General features: G+C 37.1%; 1 protein-coding gene across 1 annotated transcript in view; it reads left to right on the top strand.

The window, feature by feature from the left end:
* The first annotated feature begins 619 nt into the window (after nt 1-619).
* Nucleotides 620-26,622, top strand: part of ncaph (non-SMC condensin I complex, subunit H) — a 33,047-nt gene continuing 7,044 nt past the window's right edge. Inside the window, exons 1-13 of the mRNA XM_059338167.1 lie at nt 620-837; nt 1,797-2,019; nt 4,500-4,590; nt 4,770-4,862; nt 5,646-5,763; nt 5,960-6,105; nt 8,771-8,960; nt 12,464-12,546; nt 15,345-15,538; nt 17,110-17,255; nt 18,303-18,409; nt 23,564-23,683; nt 24,963-25,070. Of these exons, the coding sequence (XP_059194150.1) occupies nt 1,802-2,019; nt 4,500-4,590; nt 4,770-4,862; nt 5,646-5,763; nt 5,960-6,105; nt 8,771-8,960; nt 12,464-12,546; nt 15,345-15,538; nt 17,110-17,255; nt 18,303-18,409; nt 23,564-23,683; nt 24,963-25,070 (1,614 nt within the window). The 5' untranslated portion in view covers nt 620-837; nt 1,797-1,801. The remainder of the gene's footprint in view (nt 838-1,796; nt 2,020-4,499; nt 4,591-4,769; nt 4,863-5,645; nt 5,764-5,959; nt 6,106-8,770; nt 8,961-12,463; nt 12,547-15,344; nt 15,539-17,109; nt 17,256-18,302; nt 18,410-23,563; nt 23,684-24,962; nt 25,071-26,622) is intronic.

Here is a 26,622-nt window from a genome sequence, read left to right as displayed (position 1 = left end):
ATGTTGCAAATCTGAACACACATTGCACATATAACAAAAAAGAAGTAAAATGAGGATAACATCTAGTTCTTTATCTTTATATCAAATATATTGAGTGTCAAGACAATACTTTTGACGGCACGGCTCAACGTTGCTTCGCTTTTTTTTTTTTTTTTTAAACTTTATTGAGAAATTCAATACAGTCAAAACATTCATGTTGGATAGAACAAACAAAGTCTGGCATCACAAAAATTTAAAATAAATAAATATGAGACAAAGTGAATGAAGTGCATAAGTCGGTATAGGTGTAAATTAAACAGAATAATAAAAATAATTCAATTAAAAAGGAAGGAGGGAAAGAAAGAAAGAAAGAAAGAAAGAAAGAAAGAAAGAAAGAAAGAAATAGGCATGACATATTACATTTCTCCAAATATTTCTTGGATTGTGTTGAGAGTATGTATACATTGTTTTTATCAATTGTTTTAGTTATTCAATTATATTTCAAAAGCAGGAAAGAAGGGTCGATCTTTGGAAAATTTGGCCTTGTGAATGTATTTTATAATGTATATAATAATATGTATGTAATATGTAAAAGTATATCTATGGGTTTCATTTTTTTTCTTCACATGGTGAAGCAGTTTCATGGACTCGTGAGTCATACTGAAAATCCTATGTGTGGGCGTGTCTTAAACGTCATCACGTAGGATGGTGTTACGTAAACCGTTCGGCGCAAAAATTCAAACACTGTACAGGAAGAAGAAGCAGCGCTGCTCTGTTCTCACTGTCTCGTTATAATAATAATAATAATCTCTTATACCGAGACGCAGTAAAACCACACCGGATTGCAAACGTCTGGAGGTACGTTGAATGGACCAAGTAACCTTTGTGAAAACACTCTTATGTGTCCGTAAGCCCGTTAGTTAATGATAGTGAGAACACGTTCGTATTAGCTAATGCTAGCTGAGGTTAGCGTTGTTATGCTAACTAGCATGTAAAGTTAGCCTCGCTGTCAGCTAACTGAGCTGGGATAAGGTTTACTTTTTGTTTGTTTTGGACATTTTTATCAGACAAACTAGACGGCACCTCATGTTGTGTTTGATTTGATCAAAAAGTTATTAGTCACAAGTTATTAGAGTTGAATTGGGATCACTTTTAGAGAGTTAGAATTAGCATTTTGAACCCGCTGGAGTCCTTTTGTTGATGTGTGAGTGTCGTTAGAGCTAAGTTTATATTAACTCAATGAGTTTTGGGCTATTTAGTCCATTTCTGAATCCTTTTCATCCAGCCTGTATACACCACTTAAACAATGTTCAAATGGCATTTATGTATTTTTTTTCAGCACAACCTCACCTATATGACCAAATAATAATTTACTTTTTAATCTGAATTACTGGATTAAAGTTGAACCAAAAAGAAACAAAGAACAAACCAACATAAATGTGATCTTGTGATTGTGTGTGATCCTGTCATCCAACTCTGGGTTTTATTCTAGTGTGTCTCTAAAATATACACAAAATTACCAAAATTGTTACGCTAAACACACAAGACACAAATAAAATAGTCATTTTGTGTCTTTTTTTGTCATTTTGTCTCTTTTTAGTAATTTTGTTTCTTTTTTTTGGTCATTTTGTGTCTTTTTTTAGTCATTTAGTCCAATATAAAATGTGATTTTGAATTTTTTTTACTTTCAAAACACTATCATGCATAAATTTTTTCTTTTGTGAATTGAACTACAATATTAGTTTTATTTTACTAAATCACAGCTGAGTGCCCTCCAAAAACCACCTTTTCCTGATTGTGTGACTTTCTGTCTCCAGCTAAGATGAGTGCAGCCTCCACACCTGTCTCCCGCATCCGTCAAGGATGGACGTCGTCCTCCTTGAAGAACAAGGGTCTGTCTCCTGCAGCCTGCAGCACCCCGCTACTGGCAGCTTTCCCCGGCAACGATGACGAGCAGGAACGACGTCAGAGAAGACGGTCAAGAGTCATTGACCTTCAGAATCCCACTGACTCCTCCTTTAACGACTCCGCATCTCACAGGTCAGTTATAGACATGGTGGTTGGCGTTAGAGGTGTAAAATCACAACGACAAATTACTTAACACAACAACAAATCAAAAAACACAACAACAAATCAAAAAACACAACAACAAAACACAACAACAAAACAGAAAACACAACGGCAAATCAAAAAACACAACAACAAAACAGAAAACACAACAACAAAACAGAAAACACAACGGCAAATCAAGAAACACAATGACAAATCAAGAAACGCAACAACAAAACCGAAAACACAACAACAAAACAGAAAACACAACGGCAAATCAAGAAACACAACAACAAAATAGAAAACACAACAGCAAATCAAGAAACGCAACAACAAAACAGAAAACACAACAACAAAACAGAAAACAACGGCAAATCAAGAAACACAACAACAAAACAGAAAACACAACAACAAAACAGAAAACACAACAACAAATCAAGAAACACAACGGCAAATCAAGAAACACAACAAATCAAATAACACAACAACAAAACAGAAAACACAACGACAAAACAGAAAACACAACGACAAAACAGAAAACACAACGACAAAACAGAAAACACAACGACAAATCAAAAAACACAACAAGAAAACAGAACAGCAAATCAAGAAACGCAACAACAAAACAGAAAACACAACAGCAAAACAGAAAACACAACAACAAAACAGAAAACACAACGACAAATCAAAAAACACAACAACAAATCAAAAAACACAACGACAAATCAAAAAACACAACGACAAATCAAGAAACACGACAACAAATCAAAAAACACGACAACAAATCAAAAAACACGACAACAAATCAGAAAACACAACAACGAAACAGAAAACACAACGACAAATCAAGAAACACAACAACAAATCAAAAAACACAACAACAAATCAAAAAACACAACGACAAAACAGAAAACACAACAACTTCAAAACACAACAAATTGAAAAACACAACAACAAAACAGAAAACACAACAACAAATCAAGAAACACAACAGCAGTTTTTGATTTGTCGTGTTTTCTGCTTTGTTGTTGTGTTTTCTGATTTGCCTGATCAGCAGGGGCTCCACGATACGATTTCATCCCAATACTTGAGTCATGATACGATATTATTGTGATTTTAAGCATTTTTGCGATATAGTGGCGGCGATACAATGTGTTGTGATTTCACTGTTTAACTGTTTTTAACTGCATTTGTGTCCACAAAATTAAATTAAATCAAGAATTATTTGTCCAATAAGAGAAAATTCTCAGTCTATTCATCTCACTTCAGTCTTTTTATTTCTCCACTATGAGAGTCAAAGCCACAGACTGACCAACAAAGTATTCAGTCAGACTGAACTCAACTGATATCAAACATGTATGGACGACAACAACTGCAGCATTTTATCAAACTTTCCTCAACTTAAATTAAATATTTGAATCAAACATGACAAAGCCTAATTTTGCAGCGTTATGTCGACAACTTCCCAACAGGATATCCTGAAGCACATTTCCTTAGATCTTCTAGTTTCATATGACGCCTGGATTCCACTGGATGCGTAACGGCTGCAGATCCGTCGTCGGAGCCGTTACGCACCCATTATAATCAATGTGTGAGATTCCACCGACTGCAGATCCGCTGCGTAATGAGTCCGACAACGCAGGGCCATCCGACAGCCCTCGCAACACTTGCGCAGAGCTTCTATTTTTGTCGGACGACGGAGCACTACGCATAAATTCAGCACAGAACAGATCGTTCGGGACAGGAAGTCTTGCACAGACACAAAATAAAACACGGGTATATTTTCAAAATAAAATACCTTGGGTTCGCTAACGAGGTCGGCCGGCTCGTTAACAAGCCGGCCGACCTCGTTAGCGCTCGTTCAGACGGAGTCGCTGGATTTGTCTCCAGTCATTAATGAGGAGATGTTGATTATCTTCCAGTTATATCAATTGATTAGGCGTGAATTCGCGAGATCTCGTGCGTCCTCGGGACTCTGCTGTCCGCAACAGCTCCGACACAGACGGATCCGGTGGGTGTTGACGGACTGCATAGATACGCAGCCGTTGCGGACAGACCCCTGTCGGAGTCGTTACGCATCCAGTGGAATCCAGGCGTTATACCTGTCAGTGTTTCTCCTAGAATTATTTTCAGCAGCGGTGCTGCTGTGTCCGTGGCCATGAGCAGTGAAGCCAACTCCCCAGTAAGGAAAGTAGCTATCTGCTGTCCAAAAAGTCGCCAAATGACGTCATTACCTAATTTGCATAATTTACTATGTGCATATACATGTAATGGACGCTGTAGGAGAGAGGAATAACGTTGTGGGAAATACTAGAAGTAGAAATTTCAGCAGCGGCGCACATAATTTATGCAGGGGAAACACTGGCTGTATATTCCTAAAAGTGAGCTCGCTACATCCTCCAAAAGAAACCATGTATTTGAGAGTGATTTAAGAATTACTCTAGTTTAAAGATAATCGTTTTTGTATGCAGTGCTGCAGGGACTCCGGCTGCTGTACCCAAGCTGTCAAATGCACAGATCTCCGAGCATTACTCCACCTGCATCAAACTCTCCACTGAAAATGTGAGTATATGTGCACTGAGTGAAAATATATATTTTTATATACTTATTTGAAGTGTTAAAATAATTACGCTGGAAATGCTTTATGCTGTCTTTTTTTCTTTCTTTTGTTTAAAATGTATAAATCACTTTTCAAATGTTAAAGTGTTAAAATTAAGCATTTCTTTTTTTCTCCTTGGCAGAAAATCACCACCAAAAATGCCTTTGGTCTCCATCTGATTGATTACATGGCTGATATTCTCAAACAGAAGGATTCTGAGCTCACAAACTTCAAGGTTTTTAAAAAAATTTTTTTTTCATGAGTCTCTGATTACTCCTTTGGTTCCCCGGCTGTCTTTGAACTTTTGACTAATTTCATCATGTCAACCCAAATGTATCATACTTGAGCTTCAAAGTTATTTCCCTTTTAAAAACACTAGAAACTATATACCGGTATATACACTACCGGTCAAAAGTTTTAGAACACCCCAATTTTTCCAGTTTTTTTATTGAAATTCAAGCAGTTCAAGTCAAATGAACAGCTTGAAAGGGTACAAAGGTAAGTGGTGAACTGCCAGAGGTAAATAAAAAAAAGGTAAGGTTAACCAAAACTAAAAAATAATGTACATTTCAGAATTATACAGGTAGGCCTTTTTCAGGGAACAAGAAATGGGTTAACAACTTAAATCTATGGAGTCTTGGGCTATTTTGTCCATTTTTTAATTCTTTTCATGTCTTTGTAATTCATTTTGTGTCTTTTTTTGGTTATTTTTTGTCTTTTGGTGTCTTTTTTGGTCATTTTGTGTCTTTTTTGGTCATTTTGTGTCTTTTTTTAGTCCTTCAGTCCAACATAAAATGTGATTTTGAATCTTTTTTTTACTTTCAAAACACTATCATGCTCAATCAAGAATTTTAAATGTTGCAAATGTGCATTAATTTCAGAGTACACTGAGACATTAAACTGCATCATTTTCAATTAAATTCTGGAAAAGTTGGTGTGTTCTAAAACTTTTGACCAGTAGTCTATATATATATTGACCTGTCCTGTCCTGTCCTGTCTGATGTGTGTCCTTCTAAAGGTGGCGGCTGGCACTTTGGATGCCAGTACAAAGATCTATGCTGTGAGGGTGGATGCTGTCCACGCTGATGCCTACAGGGTGCTGGGTGGCTTGGGGGCCGAGACCAAACCTGGTGAAGGTGAGAGCCTCACTAATGTGATTTTCTTTCTTTCTTTTTTTTATGTGAGATGTTGTTTTTGGACAGTAAATTACACTGGTGCAAGGATGCAGATTTCTTGTACTTTATCCTAAAGAAAATAAGAAATATAAGATTGTTTTTTATTCTGATATGGTTCCTTCTTTTTGTTTTTTCCCGATTCTTTCTAAAAACACAGACCATGGGCAGAAGGAGGAGGCTGGAGATGAAGCCGTTGAAGGTGAAGTGACTGCCAAGCAGCCGAAAAAAAGGAGACCCCCTAAGAAGACAGTAGAGCAAAACCTGAGCAACATCAATAGTGCCGAGTCTGAGAGGAAGTGTGAGGTATGCTGTTATCTTTACAGAGCAATATTAGTACAAATCACATCCACACTACTTTTAGAACGACAGCTGTTTTGTTGGACAATATGCATATCAGACTTATCACTTAATAATGGTATTTACTATCTTCTGTGCCATTTAATCTATTGCACTTGTATAAAAAACATTGCTTTAACTCAAATTATAACTAAGCTGTCAGTTTAATCATAGTTTAAAAACAATATTGGCACATGATTGTTGTATCAAAGCATCTTGCATGCACAGAGAGGACACACACACACACACACACACACACACACACACACACACACACACACACACACAGTGAATTATGCATGCATAGATAGTGATGTTCTTCACACAGAGACAGAATCAGATTATTTTAACACCTCCTTTATGGAGAATTGGTGTTGGGGCACAGTGGATCTTTCTGGAGAAATAGCGAGTCAACAGTAGATGTCACAAATAGGTTTTGTACACCATCTGAAAGCTGAGAACCTGAAGATTACTTTTAAATGAGCATCGTGTGTCAACTTGTTGAAGTCAAAAAGTTGTATTAAAAATGAATTCATTCATTAGTTAAAAAAATATTGCATTTCTCAACGATTGGAAAGCACTTCTGTTTCAGGTTTCCTAAAAGTTCTTATTACAATATAAGCTTTATAATATCATGATTTATATTATCACGCAATTACAATCGGGCTCATTGGGCACAAACTCTCCAGTGGGACTCAATTTATGCATTTCTTCCAAACCGCGTGAGATTGGCATAAAGTGGGCAAATCGGTAAAGGAGATATCTTCAGGTCAGAGGTCAAGAGACACCTTTGAAAATGGTCAAGTCAGTTTTTAAAATATTTGAGCTTTGGAGCATCATGCGCCCTGTTCTAGACAAGATAGCATGATATGGTTGGTACCAGTGGATTCCTCAGATCTTAAGGAAGAAAAAAGAGAGTTCACCTCTATAGTTCTCCTTTTCTTTCATTGATTACATCTAAGTCAGACATCTGAAGTCTTGTAACAGTTCATACAAACAGCAACAGCATGACATTGTGTTGTGGTTTCCTCTTTTATGAAATTCTAGTATTTCAAACAGCAACAAAATCTTTCTATCCATCTTCAGTCTAATTTGCCTATTCATGTTTCCTCAGATGTAGTGGACACAAACAGAATTTACAAAGGGGCAGTTCAAGTTTAGTTCTTGTGGATCTACAGTGCCTTGCAAAAGTATTCATACCCCTTGGATGTTTCACCCTTTTGTTGCTTTTACTCCATTAATGATGGTTTAGCTGAACTCTATGGGATGTCCAGTGAGTTTAAATGTTTTTGTAGCCATCTCCTGACTTATACTTTACAATTTACAATCTTTTCTCTGAGTTGCTAGGAGTGTTTTTTTGTCTTCATCTTGCAATTGTAGCAGGAATAGTGATGGACCAGAGACTAGACCTCCCAGACACATGTTTTTTTTATACTACGATCACTTGACACACATTAACTGTACTCAGGTGATCTCCATTTACTAACTGTGACTCTGCTGCATCAACCAGCTGGAACTCTGTTTAATTAGTTCAGCTACTTTAAAGGGTATGAATACTTATGCAATCATTTATTTTACCTTATAGATTTTTAATTATTTGGTACTATTTTGTAAAAATCTTTTTTTACTTTGATATTAAAGAGGCTTTTTTTGCAAATTCTTTTTAAAAAGGCCAAATTATATCGACCTTGATTTCATGTGTAAAAGCAACAAAAGAGGTGAAAATTCCAAGGGGGATGAATATATTTGCAAGGCACTGTATGTCCTATAGATAGTTCTTTGAAAAGATAAAAAGGCACTATAACCTCACTTTTGATCTTCTGAGGCATTGGTTGCATGCATTGGTAGTTACAGTTGAAACCAGAAGTTTACATACACTATATAAAAAGACACATATGCTTTTTTTCTCACTGTCTGACATGAAATCAGACAATCGCTTTTCCTGTTTTAGGTCCGTTAGGATTACCAAAATTTCTTCAAAGTCCCAAATTGTTTCAAGGCATAATAATGTTAGTGTATGTAAAACTTCTGACTTTGAAGAAAGTAATAAAAAACTGTCTTAAAAAATCCTTCTCTCATTAGTCTGGAATTTAGCAAATAGAAATAATTTTGGTAATCCTAACGGACCTAAAACAGGAAAAGTGATTGTCTGATTTCATGTCAGACAGTGCGAAAAAAAAAGCATATGTGTCTTTTTATATAGTGTATGTAAACTTCTGGTTTCAACTGTATGTCACTTTTTTCTCCAGTCCTATACTTTGTAAGTTTTGTATGCACTATACCAAAAGTCAATTAAGTGTAAGCCAGGGCAACACAATGCAGTTGTAGTATATCTGATTAAAATGTCATTATACCCTTATAATCATTGAATGTGGGTCTGATGACTGATAACGTTATGTTTGAAGATTAAAATAAACGATTAGACATGGGTCACTAAGCTATCATTTTGGGATCTTTGAGATATTTTATCTTTGGTCTATGATTGCCTCACCTTTCCACGCCCAACTGATTCTCATGATCAAAATACATTTACATAAATAAAAGACATTTTAAAATGGAGCGTGTTTCAGTGCATAGAATGAGTATGTTTGACCTTGGTACTGTATTCATATGGCTGTCTTTACCCACCCAGGTGGACCCCATGTTTCAGAGGATGGCCTCATCCTTTGATGAGAGCAGCACGGCCGGTGTCTTTCTCTCCGTCCTCTTCAGTGAGAACAGTCGCTGCGAGCTGCTGTTTCCTTCCTACATGACCCTCCTACAGTCCAGGCCCTCATACTCTCCTCCACCTCCACAGGGAGTCCCAGCATCACCTTTCATGGGTAAAAATCCTTCTACCATCTGCCCCATTATGTGTTTATCTGAACTTTTACTTTTTTTTTTTTAGGGCCAAGACTCGATTAAAAAATGTATCTAATTAATTAGAGGCTTTGTAATTAATTAATCGCATTTTAATCGCAAATATAAATATTTGACCTGAGAACAGTGAGAAGTCATTTTTTTCACATGGATTTTTAGTATACCATTGAATAATGACTGAATACATAAGCTTAAGCAACAAAAATATTGTTTATTTTTGTTCAAGTCCAACAGACCAGTGCAATTTTTGCCATTAAGTGTAGCAATAGCATATTTATAAATATAGTACATTTCATAAATCCAGGTAGCCTATAGGTAGGTAGACCTTCTGTAAACTATAATACTTTGGTTTTTGAAGTAAAACACAATCCACGCTAGCTAGCACATTAGCCGCTAGCTGCTATATGTTTAGCATTGAGGTGATACTTGTGGCTGGATGTGCTGCTATGGTGATATGTGAATTCCTTGTTGCCTAGCAACACAACCATGCTCTTATGGACGCTTCCATCCGTTGGTTTTTAGTAACTAAATGTCCCATCATCCACGGGGCCAACCAAAGGTCTCATCAGCTTCTTCCTTCATGTTCACTGTGGTTTGTTGTTGTCTCAACTCATCAACGCTAGTTGGTGCTCCAGTATAATCGGTCCGCCTGAAACTCATCCAGTGAGAAACGTTCCGCGGTGCAAAAATAAGTGTGATTAAAATGTGTCAATTTTTTTTTACGTGTTAATTTTTGTGTAATTAATTCATCTTAATTAACGTGTTAAAGTCCCGGCCCTAGTTTTTTTATTTTTTTATTTATTTGTATTTGTTATGGACAGATGCATTGTTTAAGTGTTTTAGCACAAGTGGGTGATTCTCATGAACATGGTACAGCTTATAGCAAAAATCCAAGAGCATTGAATACATATTTTCTTTGACCCTTTATAACATATACAATCTAAAGTCACTGTTTAATATGAATTTATAATCTATTTGAAAAATTTAAATGTATTTTCTGACATTTTTAGAGACACTGAGCAAAATTCATTACCGTAACACATTTTTAAATAATAAAAAAACAACGAAAGGTTTTTTTTTTTCCTTGGCAAGCACTTAAATATGCTCAAGGGTAGCTGGTATCACCAAAATGTGTTTTATTAAAATATACACATTTTTAATGCAAACAATTCTATCATCACCGTAACATTTAACCATTTTTTATCAATTTTCACTCAGATTTTGTTCTTTATGCATTGTCAAAAACCATTGTTTGATTATATTCTGTTAAATTATACATTTCAAACAGATGTATATTTATTTTTATAAAGCTTATTAAATATTTATTGTATATATATGTGTGAGGAAACCATGACATTTTTATCTGGACGCATTACAGTAATAAAATTATGAATCAAAAATATGTTTAAAAGTATAGAAAGTATTATTTTAACACAAAACATTTTAACTTAATCATTTTGGCTATATTTTGGTTCATTCATATAAAAGTGAAATATATTTAGTTTAATAAAGTATGTCCTTATAATCTTCACAGACATAGCTTAGACTGGCTTCATGACAATCACCCACATGCTAATTCGCAACACTTGTCCATAGGCAGTTTTTGAAAAGATAGGGCAATTAAAATAACAAGACCGGAAAAAGGAAGGACCAGACAAAGATAGGGGGGGGAGAAAATAGAAACAGAACAATGGGAAAAAGAAGTCAAAGAATTACAAGCAATTTTCATTAAGGAACAGAGCAAAGGGAATTTCAGCAAGCAGTAAACCAGTTAACCCTTAATAGTGCACTCATTGAAATACTTGCACATTCCAAATTTCAACCCTAGAGAATACTGGAGGATATTACATACAGCCAGAATGTGTAAAAAACACATACGGACCAGGGGGAGGGGGGTAATATTTTGAGAAATAAATTTACGAGATTAAAGTGGCAAATCTACAAGAAATAATGCGCAGATTTATGAGATTTAAAGTGGTGAATCTGCGAGAAAAAAAGTAGCTTTTTCCCCCACTTTTTTCTCGTTAATCCGTGATTTTTTTCCATAACAAATTTGCCACTTTAAATCTCTTAAATCTGCAACTTTTTTTCTTGTAGATTTGCCACTTTAGTCTAGTAAACTTGCAGCTTTTTTCTCGAAATATTACAAAATTTTTCATTTTTACATTGAAGGTCAAGTTCAATAAAGTTAATATTATTATATTATTATCATACTGATCGGTCAGATGTCATGGTGTCACTGTCTGTGACGTAGAATGAACTTTGCTGATTAGCTGGAAGAAATCCATGTGGTTCTACGACCAAACAGAGAGACATGTGGACTTCATTTTGAAATCCACTGAAGTTACCAAACGGTTACGGTTCTTCGCCCAATAAAGGGTTAAGAACTATTCATGTGTCCACTGTTGATTAGATTTTAGCCACTGTTTGAGTCCTTTGTTAAAAGCTTTACTATTAGTCTCTAATTCTAACTCAGTGGGTAGAGACTTCCAAAGTTTGGCCCTTTACAGAGAAAGCAGGCTGGCAGAAAGAAGTGTTGCATTGTGGGATGAGACAATCACCACCAGTGGATGCTGGTGTGGTCGCTCTGACGCCTGATGGCCACTTCAGAAAACAGTGTTGGCACATGATTATTTAGGCCCCGTTTACACGAGGACGCTCGCGGGTAAAAACGACAAAATATTTTATCGGAAGTGCCTTTCGTTTAGACGGTGACGGCGTTTTTGAGGCTTAAAGACGCAAAAAACTGAAACCACCCTCCAAAGTGGAAAAGTTAAATCCGCTCCTCCGTAGCGTGTCGTCTACACTGACAAGACACAAAACTCTGATCTGATCTGCTCACGTCACGTATGTGTTTACGTCACATACATGCTCCAGTACAGGAAATAAACAAACATGTGGGATTATTTCCATGGTGGGACCTTCAAGCTGCTCTGGCAGCTCTAATAAACTTACAGGAGTCTTTCACCAAATGTACAGGATATGTACAGATAGTATTAGTGAACAGAGAAGGATCTGGAATTACCTCTATCACATTTAGGATGCAGCAATTGGTCGGAGGCGAGCCAGACGGCTGTGAACGAGACCTGGGAGATCTAGTGATGGTGGAGAACTTTGTGGAAGGAGTAGCTGATGAAAATGTGTGGCGTGAAAACTTCTGCATGCCCAAAGATGCTCTTATCACTTTAAGTGATGCCGCCTGGCTGCATACAATCGAATTTCACACACTTTTGCGTCACCGTATGCAGCAGATTTCCTCCTGAAAATGCTCGTCTAAACGCGGAATAAAAAGTGAAGACGCAACGCCACTTTTGCGTCTTCTGTTCAGACCGTCTTCGTGTAAACGTAGCCTTAAACATTTAAAAAAAGAATCTTAGTATACTGAGATTAATAACATTTTCGTACTACCTAGTTATCCCTCAGTAGTAATGCTAACCTCCATCTTTCTGTGCTCCGTCTCCACCAGTGGGACTGCAACATTCCCAGGAGAAAGGCTCCATCTGCCCCTCACTACAGGACTTCTCCTTTACAAGCTGGAACCCTGAGCAGGTCAGAGACACCATTTAAACATTCAATCATACATTATGAATTGTTTCATTGGGATTGTTTTCACATTTCTCAGATTTAGTTGTAATAAAATATCAAACTGCTCCTAAAAGTTTGCCATCTTTCAGGTGGGGAAAAAAATAGTGCCACAACCATACAGAATCATCGGATTCTCTGTTGTTTAGCATATTCTCTGTTATATAACAGACCAGAGTGCTTGTGTGGAATAGTAAAGAGGGAACATATTCTTCTATGGAAGGTGGAGATGTCTGTGCAGTTCCCTAAAATCTGAGATCAGAAGTACACCGGGTACTCTAGTTTGGTATATCACAACAATCAAAAGCTGTAAAAGAAACCTTATCAGTACTTATCAGAGCATAGAGTGTATAAAGAATTGACAACACATTGGGGTTGTGCCATATCGTATCATTCACGCTAATATCGGTATATTTTTTTTATGGTTAAAAAAAAAAATGCATATTATATTAGCAATGTTCCTACTTCTTGCTGTAGCGGTTAAAGTTGTTTTAATCACAAAAAGCTACTTAAACAAATGCAGCTTTCAAAATAAGAGCACAGTGGGTTAAGAGAATCCACCACAGAATTTACAAGAAGACTGTCAAAATAAGATGCCTTAGATAAAACATACAAGAACCTTTATTCTCCTTTACAAAATGTCATTAAAATATGCCCCCGGAACCCCTAAATGGTTATTTTTATTATTTGCTCATACTCAAGCGTCAAGAGTTGAGATTTGCACTTCAAACTACATGTCAGATTTTTAATTATTTATACAATCTAGTATTTCCTGATATCGTCAAGAATATCGTTATCGCAAAAATAGCCTGCAATATTGTGATATCATTTCAGGGCCACATCGCCCACTCCTACAACACATCTCTTCCTCCCACTGTACATCATTGAGCCCTAAATATAATAAATATATATAAATATAAATACAGACACAGGTGCTGCCATCTTGCACTGGTGATGTCACATGGAGCCCAAATCTGCACCATAGTGACAGAGTGGAGCGTACAGTATTAAATTCCTGCCCAAATACTCACCCGACCAATCACTAGTCAGTTACAGCCAGTCACTGATGACGTTACTGCCCCACTTTGTAACATTAAATAACCAAATAAAACCAGACCTAGCAGAGAAATGAACACTGGAACAAACTAAAGTGTGAGAAGAGCTACGTAACAAATTGCAGAAATCATATTTGGGGGGAAAAACTTTTGGGCCTCTACAAGGAGGGGCAGGATTCATAACTTATACTGCAGCCTGCCTCCAGGGGGTGATCAAGATGCTTTGGCCTCACTGGTGGGGAGCTGTTAATGTCGTCCATCTTTGTAGACAGTCTGTCAGTGTTCCTCAACCTTTTTTCAGTGATGTACCCCCTGTGAAATATTTTTTCAGCCAAGTACCCCCTAACCAGGGCAAAGCATTTTTGGTTGGGGGAAAAAAAGAGTTAAGAACACAGCGCTGTGTCATCAGTGTCTGATTTATTAAACTTTGGAACTGATAAACACATACAAAATTCAAACATTTGAAAAAAAACCCAATTTCAAACATTTTAAATGTTAATAATCCATGACTAAATGTATTGCAAATATTTCTCATCACTAAAATGTAGTGATTCAAACTAATGTAGTAAAAACAGTGAGCATATTACCATTTAAAACTATAACTGCTACGCTTCAACCACGACTCCATCTTTGAGTTTTCAGGTGATTGACAGGTGATGCCAGGTGATTGACAGGTTGGGTCCAACCATCCTGGTATGGGGGACACTCTGGGTTTTTAGGAGAACAACATTGAATAGCCTACTGAATATAAAATTAATTTTAGGAACTTATACTTATATATTCCTAAAATATGTATTAAACAGTCATTTTTAAAGGATTTTTGCATGGATGCTACTTTTTAAATGTATATTTTAAAATCTCACGTACCCCCTGGAGTGCCTTCAAGTACCCCCATTAGAGAATAAAAGCTTTATTACACTTATTGAACAAAATTCTTTGTTGTTTAATATGTATCTCTTACTTTACAGAGTCTGAATCTAAAGTGGTATTAGTTAGTGGTCGACCAATAGGGTTTTTTAAGGCCGATACCGATTATTCTGACATCAGTCTAAACCGATCCCCGATATGTGCTGTCGATTTTCTTGGGCCGATTTTTTAAGCCGATATTACCTTTTCTCCCTCCATTTACGTGATAAAAATGTTACAAGTCTCAATTTAAACAAAAAAAAGAAACATTTAACAAAACAAACAAAACATATTAACAGTTGAATAACAAACAATGTGTCTGTTGTTCTAGGCCTGGAGGTAGTGGCGCCTCAGATGATCCACATATTTGATGTGTTTTTCTTTTTTCTGGTATCAGCAGCAGCTCACCAGAGAATGGCAGATGTTGCACCGAGCCTTGCTATCGGGCTAATTGATCAGCGAACGCACGCACGTATCGGCTGATGCCGATACAAGTAAAAAAACATATAGATATATCGGTCTATCTCTGGTATTAGTTAACATTGTTACCCTCAATTCCTGATGTATAAAACGCCAGTAGTGCTGCTTGCAACTGAAGGCCAAGAATTTGCTGCCAATTTCTCAATTTCTTCTTCTGTTGGAGAGAATTTGCTGGGCGCGCCAACATGTTGCAACGACTACATTTAGAAACAATTTAACATCCAGGAAACTTCTCTTAGGATCCACTACCTTATATCAATATGGTCCTAAATGAACCGTAGTCAGAGACTATCACATCCCAGCTGACTCTGCATCCTCTTTCAGACGATGAATCAGCTTTTGGAGAAGATGAAGCAGGGTGACCATGTATTTGATGTCAACGCTGAGCCCGAGCCCGAGCCTGAAGAAGATGACTGCCCTGACTTTGATGCCGACTATGAGGAGGGGATGGGTGACTGTGAGGAGAGGTCCAAGGAGTATAAGGAGGGCTGTGAGGCCTCTGGATCCGGCAAAGGAAGGTAAGATTGTGGGCTAGTTTAAGAGTGGTGTTATTCTGAGCGGGTGGGAACTCGCCTTCTTACCACAAAGCTTCTGATTAACTGATTTTTTTATTCAGATCTTGAGGTGGGAAGTCAAGGGACCCCTTTGAAAACCTTCATGCCATTTTTTATTCCTTGCCAAAATTTGGCCTTAATTTGTATCCTAATTTAGCCCCTTTCTGACAAGATAGCATGACTGAGGCTACGTATACATGATGACGGTTTGAACAAAAGACACAAAAGTGGTGTTGCGTCTTCACTTTTTATTCCGCGTTTAGACGAGTGTTTTTGGGAGGAAATCTGCTGCATACGGTGACGCAAAAATGTGTTTAATGTGATTGGGTATGCATGCCAGGCAGCATCACTTACAGCAATAAGAGCATCTTTGGGCATGTGGAAGTTTTCACACCACGCATTTTCATCAGCTACTCCTTCCACAAAGTTCTCCACCATCACTAGATCTCCCAGGTCTCGTCCAAAGCTGTCTGGCTCGCCTCCGACCAATTGGTGCATCCAAAATATGATAGAAGCCGTCCGTCTATGTCTAAACGAAAGGCACTTCCCATAAAATATTTTGAAGTTTTTACCTGCAAGTGTCCTTGTGTAAACCGGGCCTGAACCTCAGGTAATCGAGTTCAGTGATTCTCAAAGTGGGCATCCCCAGGGGTCTTTGGACTCTGCCAGGGGGTTCCTGAAGAGTTTTGAGATTAGTTCATTTAATCACTCATCAATCAATCAATCGTTTAATTTAGTTCAATTAATAATATTAAAATTAGGGCCGGGACTTTAACACGTTAATTAAGATTAATTAATTACACAAAAATTAACGTGTTAAAAAAATTGACGCATTTTAATCACACTTATTTTTGCACCGTGGACCGATTATACTGGAGCACCAACTAGCGTTGATGAGTTGAGACAACAACAAACCACAGTGAACATGAAGAAGAAGCTGATGAGACCTTTGGTTGGCCCCGTGGATGATGGGACATTTAGTTACTAAAAACCAACGGATGGAAGCGTCCATAAGAGCATGGTTGTGTTGCTAAGCAACAAGGAATTCACATATTCACATAATGCAAAACATATAGCAGCTAGCGGCTAGTGTGCTAGCTAGCGTGGATTGTGTTTTACTTAAAAAACCAAAGTATTCTAGTTTACAGAAGGTCTACCTACCTATAGGCTACCTGGATTTATGAAATGTACTATATTTATAAATATGCTATTGCTACACTTAATAGCAAAAATTGCACTGGTCTGTTGGACTTGAACAAAAATAAACAATATTTTTGTTGCTTAAGCTTATGTATTCAGTCATTATTCAATGGTATACTAAAAATCCATGTGAATAAAATGCAATTAATTACGATTAATTAACTACAAAGCCTCTAATTAATTAGATTTTTTTTTTTTATCGAGTTCCGGCCCTAATTAAAATGTTTAAAGCTATAATAGATCCAACTCTTACATCCTCTTTTAACAGGAGGCTAATTTATGTCTGTGTGCTTGCTGGTTTAATGGTTTCTCATGCTGGTTTGATGGTGTAACAGGGACGTAATTCCCATCGGAGAGGGAGACATCGCCACCATGTGTCTGCAGCTGTCCTCTGAGCCCCGGGAGTATTCCTACTTCAGCCCCAGGACCATGGCCACATGGGCTGGACCTGGCTACTGGCAGTTCAAGCCAAAGCACAAGTGTGAGTGAAAATGACGCTTTAACACATAATTAGAGACATTTGAGGTGTCAGAGTAGAGAATAAATCACTCTGGAGAAAGAGATGTTACTTTTTATTTGACTATGGCAGGGGAAGGCAACCTTTACTAACTAAAGAGCCATTGTTGGCCAAAAAAAGAGAGAAATATCATAATGGAGCCACATACCTTATTTTGAGCCTTACTATGAAGGTGAAACAGCCTACTGAGTCTAAATGAACCGACCCATAATACTAATAGGTCATAATGTTCTGAATATACATAAGCTGAATAGCAAAATATCTTTACAGTACCATTTGAGAATGCACTATTTAAATTAGTGAGTAGGGAATGGACTGTATGAATGTAATAATGAATGTAATACTTATTTAATAACTTATTTGAATAATTTCTGATTAATTTTAATGATGTCTACAATGTTTCATTGTTTTTACATTATCATTGTTCAGTGATTTTTTTTTTGGACCCCAGGAAGACTAGCTCGTCCCATTTTGGTGACAGCTGATGGGGATCCTTTTAACAATAAACAATAAACAATAATGAGCATTTATTAGAATGATTTTGTCAGAATGCAGCCAGGACCAAAGTGCAAATGAGAAGCTTGACACCAAAAATATCTCTATTGAAGGAAAAACTCAAAGTTCAGAGGTTAAGATGCCGAGCCGTAGACTTTATTACTCTATGGTCACATTTAAGTTGACTAAAATGTAAAAATAACATAAAAAGTAATGCCACATATAAGCAACACATTTTTATAATTCAGGAATACAAATTGCTTTGGGCCTACACCAACATCAATGAAAATTAACATGTAAAGAGAATACATTTCATTTACAGCTTGCCAGGCTGTTTCTAGTCAATGGCCAGTCCATTACATGATATACCAGGAATGTAGCAAAAAAGTATAAATTAGGCCTTTTACATTTTCTCTAAGAGCAGAGATGATTTTCTAATGGCTGTTCTCCCCTGCTGAGTATGTGCAGAGTAACAATTATCTGTCCGTCTGTTTTCATCTTCTTATTTTCCTTCAGTGGACCATTTGCCTGACAAGGAGACCCGTAAAAGGAAGCCCAAGAAAACCTTTGAAATAGACTTCAATGATGATGTCAATTTTGACACCCACTTCCGCACCACAAGAGTAAGAACCCTCCGCTGCTTTTGTCATTCACACACAACACAGTTGACGGTTGATGAGTGTTATCGGGCCTGTTGATATGAATAGTATGACATATGATGAGATATGCTGATGCTGTCTCGCCAAGAGACAGATGAGAAGATTCATACCACTCATCTCTGTACCAACGTTATAATAGTTTTGGATTTTTCATTAGTTTTAATTTCGTTGTGAATTTTTGTTTTCAAATTCAGTTAGTTTTAATTCGTTTTTAGAGTGTGTTTGCTAGTTTTAGTTTGGTTTTTATTTTTTGAAATGCTTATTTTTAGTTTAGTTTTTATTAGTTTTAGTGTTTGTTTTAGTTTTTTTGTAATGGGGTATGTGTTTATTTATTTATTTATTTATTTATTTATTTATTTATTCGTTTATATACCAGGGACAGTGCATGGCTCTCAGCCGTACCAGAATTAGCTACTAGCTAAATTTCATCTGTCGTCTCTGGGCAGGAACAAATAACACAAATCTAACACAAACAAACAAGCCTTTCAAACGGCAACAACAAAGTTTCACACTCTTAAAACACAGTTGGGTGCAAGATTCAAAGAGATCATAATAAATTTAGCCTTTATTTACTTTGGTTTATCCATCTCAGCCCCAATAAGGTTATTAACTCTTACAGTTCCAGGTGTTCTGTATTCTGGTTGGAGTGTAACATCCCAGTCTCAGTGAACATATTCACCATGTGTTCCTGCATGTTCACTAACCAGCAGCTGTTTAGTTGGAGCTAAATAAATACATTTATATCAACCAAAAAGGATTATGCATTATTATGTGTTTCCCCTACATAGGGCTGGGCGATATGCCTCTAAAAGAATATCACAATATTGCAGGCTATTTTTGCGATAACGATATTAGGAAATTCTTAAGATATAGAAAATATGATTTTTTTTTAGTCTGTATAAATAAATAAAAATCTAAAATGTAGTTTGAAGTGCAAATCTCAACAGTTGCCAAATACAAAAAAAAAATACTCTTGACTCTTAATACTAATATAATTTCATATTTATAATAAAAATAACCATTTAGGGGTTCTGGGGGCATATTTTAATGAAACTTTGTAAATGAGAATAGAGGTTCTTGTATGTTTTATTTAAGCTTTCTAATTTTGACAATCTTCTTGCAAATACTGTGGTGGATTCTCTTAAAACACTGTGCTCTTATTTTGAAAGCTTGACTGACTGGTGACAGACACTCAACCTTACGCCACTACATCAAGAAGTAGGAAAGTTGACAATATCATGATATGCATTTTTTTTAACCATAAAAAAATATACCGATATTATCGTGAACGATACGATATGGCACACCCCTACCCCTACATGTATTCTGCTGCCGCTGCAGGATTTTCAGTGCCGCCACAAAAAAATGTGATTAGTAATCTCATGGTTGAATTGAAGACTTTCACTTGCAGACAGTGAAAACACAACATCCAGAGTCTACAGAGTGTTGCACGGGCGACACTTTTACCATAATAACTAACCGGTTTGCTCTATCAGGAAAATTCCAATGATTTCTGAAAGCTGAGAAGTTTCTCTTTACAGCCAACATGGTGTCATTACGGTAATTTCACTCTCGCTTCTAGAAATAGAAACACTGGATTATGTATGAAAAAAGTTGACAAAGATGAAAACGAAGGACATTTTCACTATAATTTTATATAGTTTTAGTTAGTTTTGTAACCACAAAATACAGTTTCAATTAGCTATCTTTTTTTTTTTTAAAACTCGTTTTTATTTTTATTTCTGTTAACGAAAATGTTTTTTCAATTCTAGTTTTCGTTATTTCGTTAGTTTTCGTTAACTATAATAACTTTGATCTGTATCCCAGTAAACCTTTAAACAATGTAACAAAATATCACTCATTAACACATTTTTTATATAAATTAACTCTGAACCAAACTGATTCAGTCGCTGGACTCAGTCCTGCATCTCTATAGAAACAGCACAATCATGGCTGACAGTAGGACACACTCAAAAATGTCTTTTATGTAGTATAACCATAGACTGCATATAAATAATGCACATAGTCACCCATTGGTTTGTGGACTGCTGTTTGAAGCATCCAGTTCAGTGTTACAGCTTTTTTCTTTTAAACATGCTTTTCAAACCTGCCAGTGACTTTTGGGGTTAATACAGTTAAACAAACAAGATAAATCATGTTAATGTGTGAGTTTTAAAGGTGCTCATAGATCAGTCTTTTAGTGAAATGTGTGTTTTTGCTCACTGTATTTCAGACTCATTTGAATTGGTCCAATTTTAGGATGCAGATATAGTTGTGCTGTTTATCATCTATAGCACTAGTTCTCAACCTTTTTGACTCACGACCCCCAATTTAACCTGCATGTTGTCTGCAACCCCCGCTCACTGAACACAATCTCACAGTTCAGATGATACAAACTCAGTTGATATGACGAATTTTGGACAAATAATGAAGCAGACAACTAAAACATCTCTCTGTCTGTGCATTTATATATATTTTTTATATTTTATTTTTACTTTTAATCTAAGTCCTTTGCTATAAGTTTAAAGGTCCATTCTGACCTCCTGAGTGTGTAACAGTCAGCTTCAAGCCAGAGACTCCTTGGAAAGTAACAACTTGCTACTTTGGGATTTGTCAGAAAAGACACAAAATTACCCAAAAAAGGACTCAAATTGACCACAAAATGATAAAAAAAAAAAAAAAAAAAAAAACACTAAATGACTAATAAAGACACTAAATGACCAAAAAAAAGGAAACAAAATGACCAAAAAATTATTTTAAAAAGACACAAAATGACCAAAAAAGACACAAAATGACCCAAAAAGGCACTAAATGACCAAAAAAAAACCCCACTAAATGACCAAAAATAACACTAAATGACCAAAAAACTAATAAAATGACCAAAAAAGATACTCAATGACAAAAAAAGACACAAAATCACCATAAAAGACACAAAATGGCCTAGAAAAGAAACAAAATGACCAAAAAAGACACAAAATTACTAAAAAAAGACACAAAATGACCAAAAAAAGAAAACAAAATGACCAAAAAAGACACAAAATGACCAAAAAAGACACAAAATGACAAAAAAAGACACAAAATGACCAAAAAAGACACAAAATGACAAAAAAAGACACAAAATGACCGAAAAAAAGACACAAAATGACTAAAAAACACAAAATGACCAAAAAGACAGACATTAAATGACCAAAAAGACTAAAACACATTAACACATGAACACTTTAACACAGTGGAGACAGAGCTGACTTCCAAAATGATTTGGCGACCCCCAGAAATCATCTCACAACCCCAAGTTTGAGAATAGCTGGTCTATAGGATACGCCTTGACTGTGAAAATTGGATTGCGAATACGCGAAGCAATTATTCATCATAACTACAGTTTCAGGAACAATTTCACTTTTATTCTGTGTCTGTGTTTTAGTTATGAGTTTGTAGTCCAAGGGTTATGAAAACAAGATAATCAAGATAAAACAATTATTGTACTGCACTCCATTTCTTGTTTTGTGTAGCATTATTAGGGATGGGTACCGAATTCGGTACTTTTATAGGTACCGACCGAATTCCGTCGGTACTACCGAGTACCGATTCATGTAAAATCAAACGGTACCATGTTTCGGTACCTAAACGGCGTCAACTTTAAACTGATCATTGATTTCAACCTGTTTTCATTTAACGTCTTTGATTAACAAGCGTGCTGACGATCGCACTATTTTTTTAAATGTATTTACCTCCTCGTCTGGTCCTGTCTGCTCACCGCGGCCGCTAACTGCTGCCCTCTTCCACCGCGGAACAGAGACCAACAGCCGGCTCTAGGTCTTCTAGCCGCCAGCTACTATCTCTCCAATGTCTCTACCCGGGCTTGGCCTTCGTCTGCCTCCAGATTAGACCTTCCTTACTCCGTTTGCTCTCTCCAATCATCCGTAGACTTTTCATTAGCAGCTAGAAGCTAGCTGCTGCATCTCTGGTCCTCCGCTAATACTCCGCTCTTCAACTCAGGAATATTACCGGCCACTTTACTCCAAACTGCCTCGCTGAAATTAAATCCCTCGGACTCCTGCGTCATCCTCGATATGTGCACAGAGCAGCCCGACTCAACTTTGTTTATTCCAACCATGCTATGCCCACAGTCTGACCGGTGCTGCGCCGCACAGCTACGACGTCATCACAACAAATCACACGTGCACTTGCTTTTTTTTTTTCTCCTCCGTGCTTTGCCACCTGAGAGCGCTCCTCTGCATTCTTTGATAACACTGCAACCTTCATGTTACAAAATGTACGTTCACTCAACAATAAAGCACTGCTCATCCTGGATTTTATATTGTTTTGATATATTTTTTAAAGTTTATATTTTGAGAAATAAATATGTTACGCAAAAGTACCGAAAATTGGTACCGTTGAGTACCGGTACCGATTCCCAGGTATCCCACGTATCGATTCAAATGTGAAAGGTACCCATCCCTAAGCATTATAAATCAGCGCTCACTCTTCTTTCCAGTGGTGTACTGTTGCCTGAATATGTTGAATATAGTTTAGGTAGGTCTGTGTGGCAGTGCACCAGAGCATTTTTCATATGATCTATTGTGTACAGATTTATTTTTTATATATATATTGAATATTTATTTTGAGTAGTTTTCAGTAGGTTGAGAAAGTGCACTAATGTTACAACATAGTTGATTTTTTTCCAATCAAATATATCTTAATTTCTTATTTTATACTTATTTAAATTATATATTTAATTTAAATATAATATTTTATTTGTGTATCTACATAGCTTTTATGGTTGTTTTTCATCAAATTATAGTCTCCTTATCCACTGTATCCGCTTGTGAACTGGACCTGACAACTTTTAAAATGTAAGCTCTTCCAGCTGTTCCTAATCATCTGTGATGATTGAACATACACAATACACATGATACAACAACAGTTTTAGCTGTAGTAACATACAACATCTGCTAATCAGATAAACTTCTAAAAGGTGATATCACTCCCTGTGGTGATTTGAGACATGTCTGTATCCAGTCAAATTAAGAGTTGGTGAGTTGAAAATTTGAAGAAACCTAAAAAAAAAAAATGTATATGTGGAATAAATCTGACTCTGTCTGCCTTTTCCCTTTGCAGGCTGCCACGACTATCACCAAGTCTGCCCTCAGCACAAGCAATAAGAAAACAACTCTGCCAGCAGACTTCCAGTTTCCCCCAGAGACGCTCTCCCAGCTCAGCCAGAAGCCCTCCAGCTCGGTGAGTCTTCACTGCTGCTGTTAACTGACAGAGCTGGTGGGAGAAGTTGAAGGTCGAGACTAGGGCTGCATAATTAATCAAATTTTAATCGTGATCACGATTTTGGCCGCCACGATTAAATTAACCTGATGGTCGGAGATATTTCCATTTTAAAATGCAGCTCTCCTGCATATCTAATCAAGCACTTACTACACCAGTAGTCCACCAACCACCAGGGGGCGAACGCATAGTTAAGGTTTCATGTAGCTGCCTAAATAACCAGCGAGGACTAAGCCGGCGAAGCAATGTTGCCAACTTTTCACGGGACTTTTCAGACCCCCTTAGCGACTTTTTAGCCGACGTTAACTGCTGCAGGACGACTGTGCCGCTTCGACTCGTTCTTAGCGAGCCGCCGACCCCCGCAGCTCGTTAAGAACGAGTCAAAGCGGCACAGTCCTCCTGCAGCAGTCTCTCCCAGCTGCAGAGCCGGAGGGGATGCTAACCCCTAACCGTCCAGTCTGCAAATTGCTAACAGGCTAACAGTTAGCTCTGTAGCAGTACAGTGTGTATGTGCTGCTGCAGGAGGTGTTCACTTAGCGATCTCTGTTTATTTACAACAAGCACCAGACACTCTGTACACACACTAAAAACTGTTCCTATTGTTTGTTTAAAAGTAGTGCCATAAAAATACAGATCTTATGATGGATAATTGTGATTAAAATATCGATCAAAATAATGGTGATTCTCATTTTGGCCATAATCGTGCAGCCCTAGTAGAGGTGCAGAAACATCCTCTTCAGCACCCAAATGAGCCAGATATTGGCTGAAGTATGACAGCACAATCAATTCAGTCGACACAGACATCTGAAAAATGTACAACAATCACATCATTCTCATGGTTGACAGCTTTTTCTACCAAGTTGGACTTTTCACTAAATTGACACATGCTACACATAATTTCGGGGTGGCTGTGGCTCGAGGGTTGGTGGTTCGATCCCTGACCATGGCAGCCTACATGTCGAAGTATCCTTGAGCAAGATACTGAACCCCAGATTGCTCCTGATGCTGCGTTCATCTGTGTGTGAATGAATTCCCAATGGTGGCAGGTGGCACCGTTTAGGGCAGTGGTTCCCAACCTTTTTCTTGAGGGACCTATATTTTTACCATTGTAAGCAAATCGACTAGAAAAGCGCTATATAAGTGCAGGTCCATTTACCATAATGTGCACTGTGTATCTGTAAGTAAGTAGAGGTCATTAATGTTGGGTTAAGGAGGATATGTTTGGTTTTCTTCACTCTAGTTGAGTCAAGAAGGCCAGAAGAGGCTGTCTGGAGAGCTTGGGGAAGGAATCGGAGACTACGACTACAACAACGCCAACGACACAGCCAACTTCTGTCCAGGTCTTCAGGTCCGAACTCCACCTTTTTATATGGCTTTTCTTTACATTTTTTTCTCTGTTTGATTTTACAGCATTTTAACGGAGTTTCTTTATCCAAGGCAGGGGTCGGCAACCTTTTCCATGAAAAGAGCCATTTTTGGCCAAAAAACAGACAGAAAAATCCCTCAGGAGCTGCATCTTTGAGCCTTTATAATGAAAATAATTTGCCAATTTTTCGCTGCAAATCAAGCAAATTACTCAGCGTGAAGCACTGGCAGTTCGTGTAAACGAATCTGTCTTTTCTGTTGTAGCTATTTTTGGCAATAATGTATAGAAGAATATAATTGGCGAAGCGCCAGATGGTCATAGGCTATGATGCACATTTTCAGTCGACTAAAATATATATTTTTTCCTGTCTATAGGGTACATATTTTTTACAATTGGATCATGTACGAATCACTACAACAATGTGGATTCAATTGTAGACAAATTCCATATTTATTTTTTTTTGTCAAAGCAACAGGGAGCCACCGCAGATGGCCTGAAGAGCCACGTGTGGCTCTGGAGCCTGAGGTAGCCGACCCCTGATCTGAGGAATAGGGTTGGGTGGTGTGGCTTTAAAGTAGTTAATATATTATACAAGTTGTGGTCAATTAGTGTGGTGAGATTTACACATCATGGGGTAACACTTTACTTGAAGGTATCGTCATAATAGTGACATGATACTGTCATAACTGTGACATGACACGGTCATAAACGTGTCATAAACATTATGTCAATGTCATAAACGTTTATGACTGCTGTCATTAAGTGTCATTCGGTTTTTGTCATGACAAGTTGACATTCCTTGGGTTGTCTTGATTATGACAACTTGTGTACTGGATTGCTACTCCTGAACCCTTCCTCCAATTTAGTGTACTGTAAATAGTAGTGAAAACAAAAAAAATATTGTCATATGTAATTGTATGTCAGTTTGTACTTCATTACAGCGTCATAATGGTGTCATGACAGTCAGTTTTGGGTATCTTGTCGGTATTCTGTCAAACATCTATGACCAAGTGCTAGAATTGGTCTGTAACCTTGCACATCTAATTATAATAATCATTATACCAACTTGCCATAAACACAAATATAGAAACATATTTTGTTTATGTCAAGTTGCCATGACAAAGACATTTTGTGGTAATGTTACTTTGATTAAAGTCAAGTTGTCATAATCAAGACAACCCAAGGAATGTCAACTTGTCATGACAAAAACCGAATGACACTTAATGACAGCAGTCATAAACGTTTATGACATTGACATAATGTTTATGACACGTTTATGACTGTGTCATGTCACAGTTATGACAATATCATGTCACTATTATGACGATACCTTCAAGTAAAGTGTTACCCATCATGGCCCTGTGTTCTACCTTTTTGATACCTGGTCAATCACAGGATGATTTGGAGCACCAAACTAAGAAGCAGGTCTGTATCTCTGTCCCTTTTATTAAATAACTCTGGCCAGCTGATCGATATAAGACTTAAACCCAAGTGTGCTGGGAAAATCTTTGGGGCATATGATGAAAGTTTTCCG

The sequence above is a fragment of the Centropristis striata genome, chromosome 7, assembly GCF_030273125.1.
Source record: "Centropristis striata isolate RG_2023a ecotype Rhode Island chromosome 7, C.striata_1.0, whole genome shotgun sequence".
Lineage (NCBI taxonomy): Eukaryota > Metazoa > Chordata > Actinopteri > Perciformes > Serranidae > Centropristis > Centropristis striata.
The sequence above is the reverse complement of the archived record's forward strand: the minus strand, read 5'-3'. Positions and strand labels throughout refer to the sequence as shown.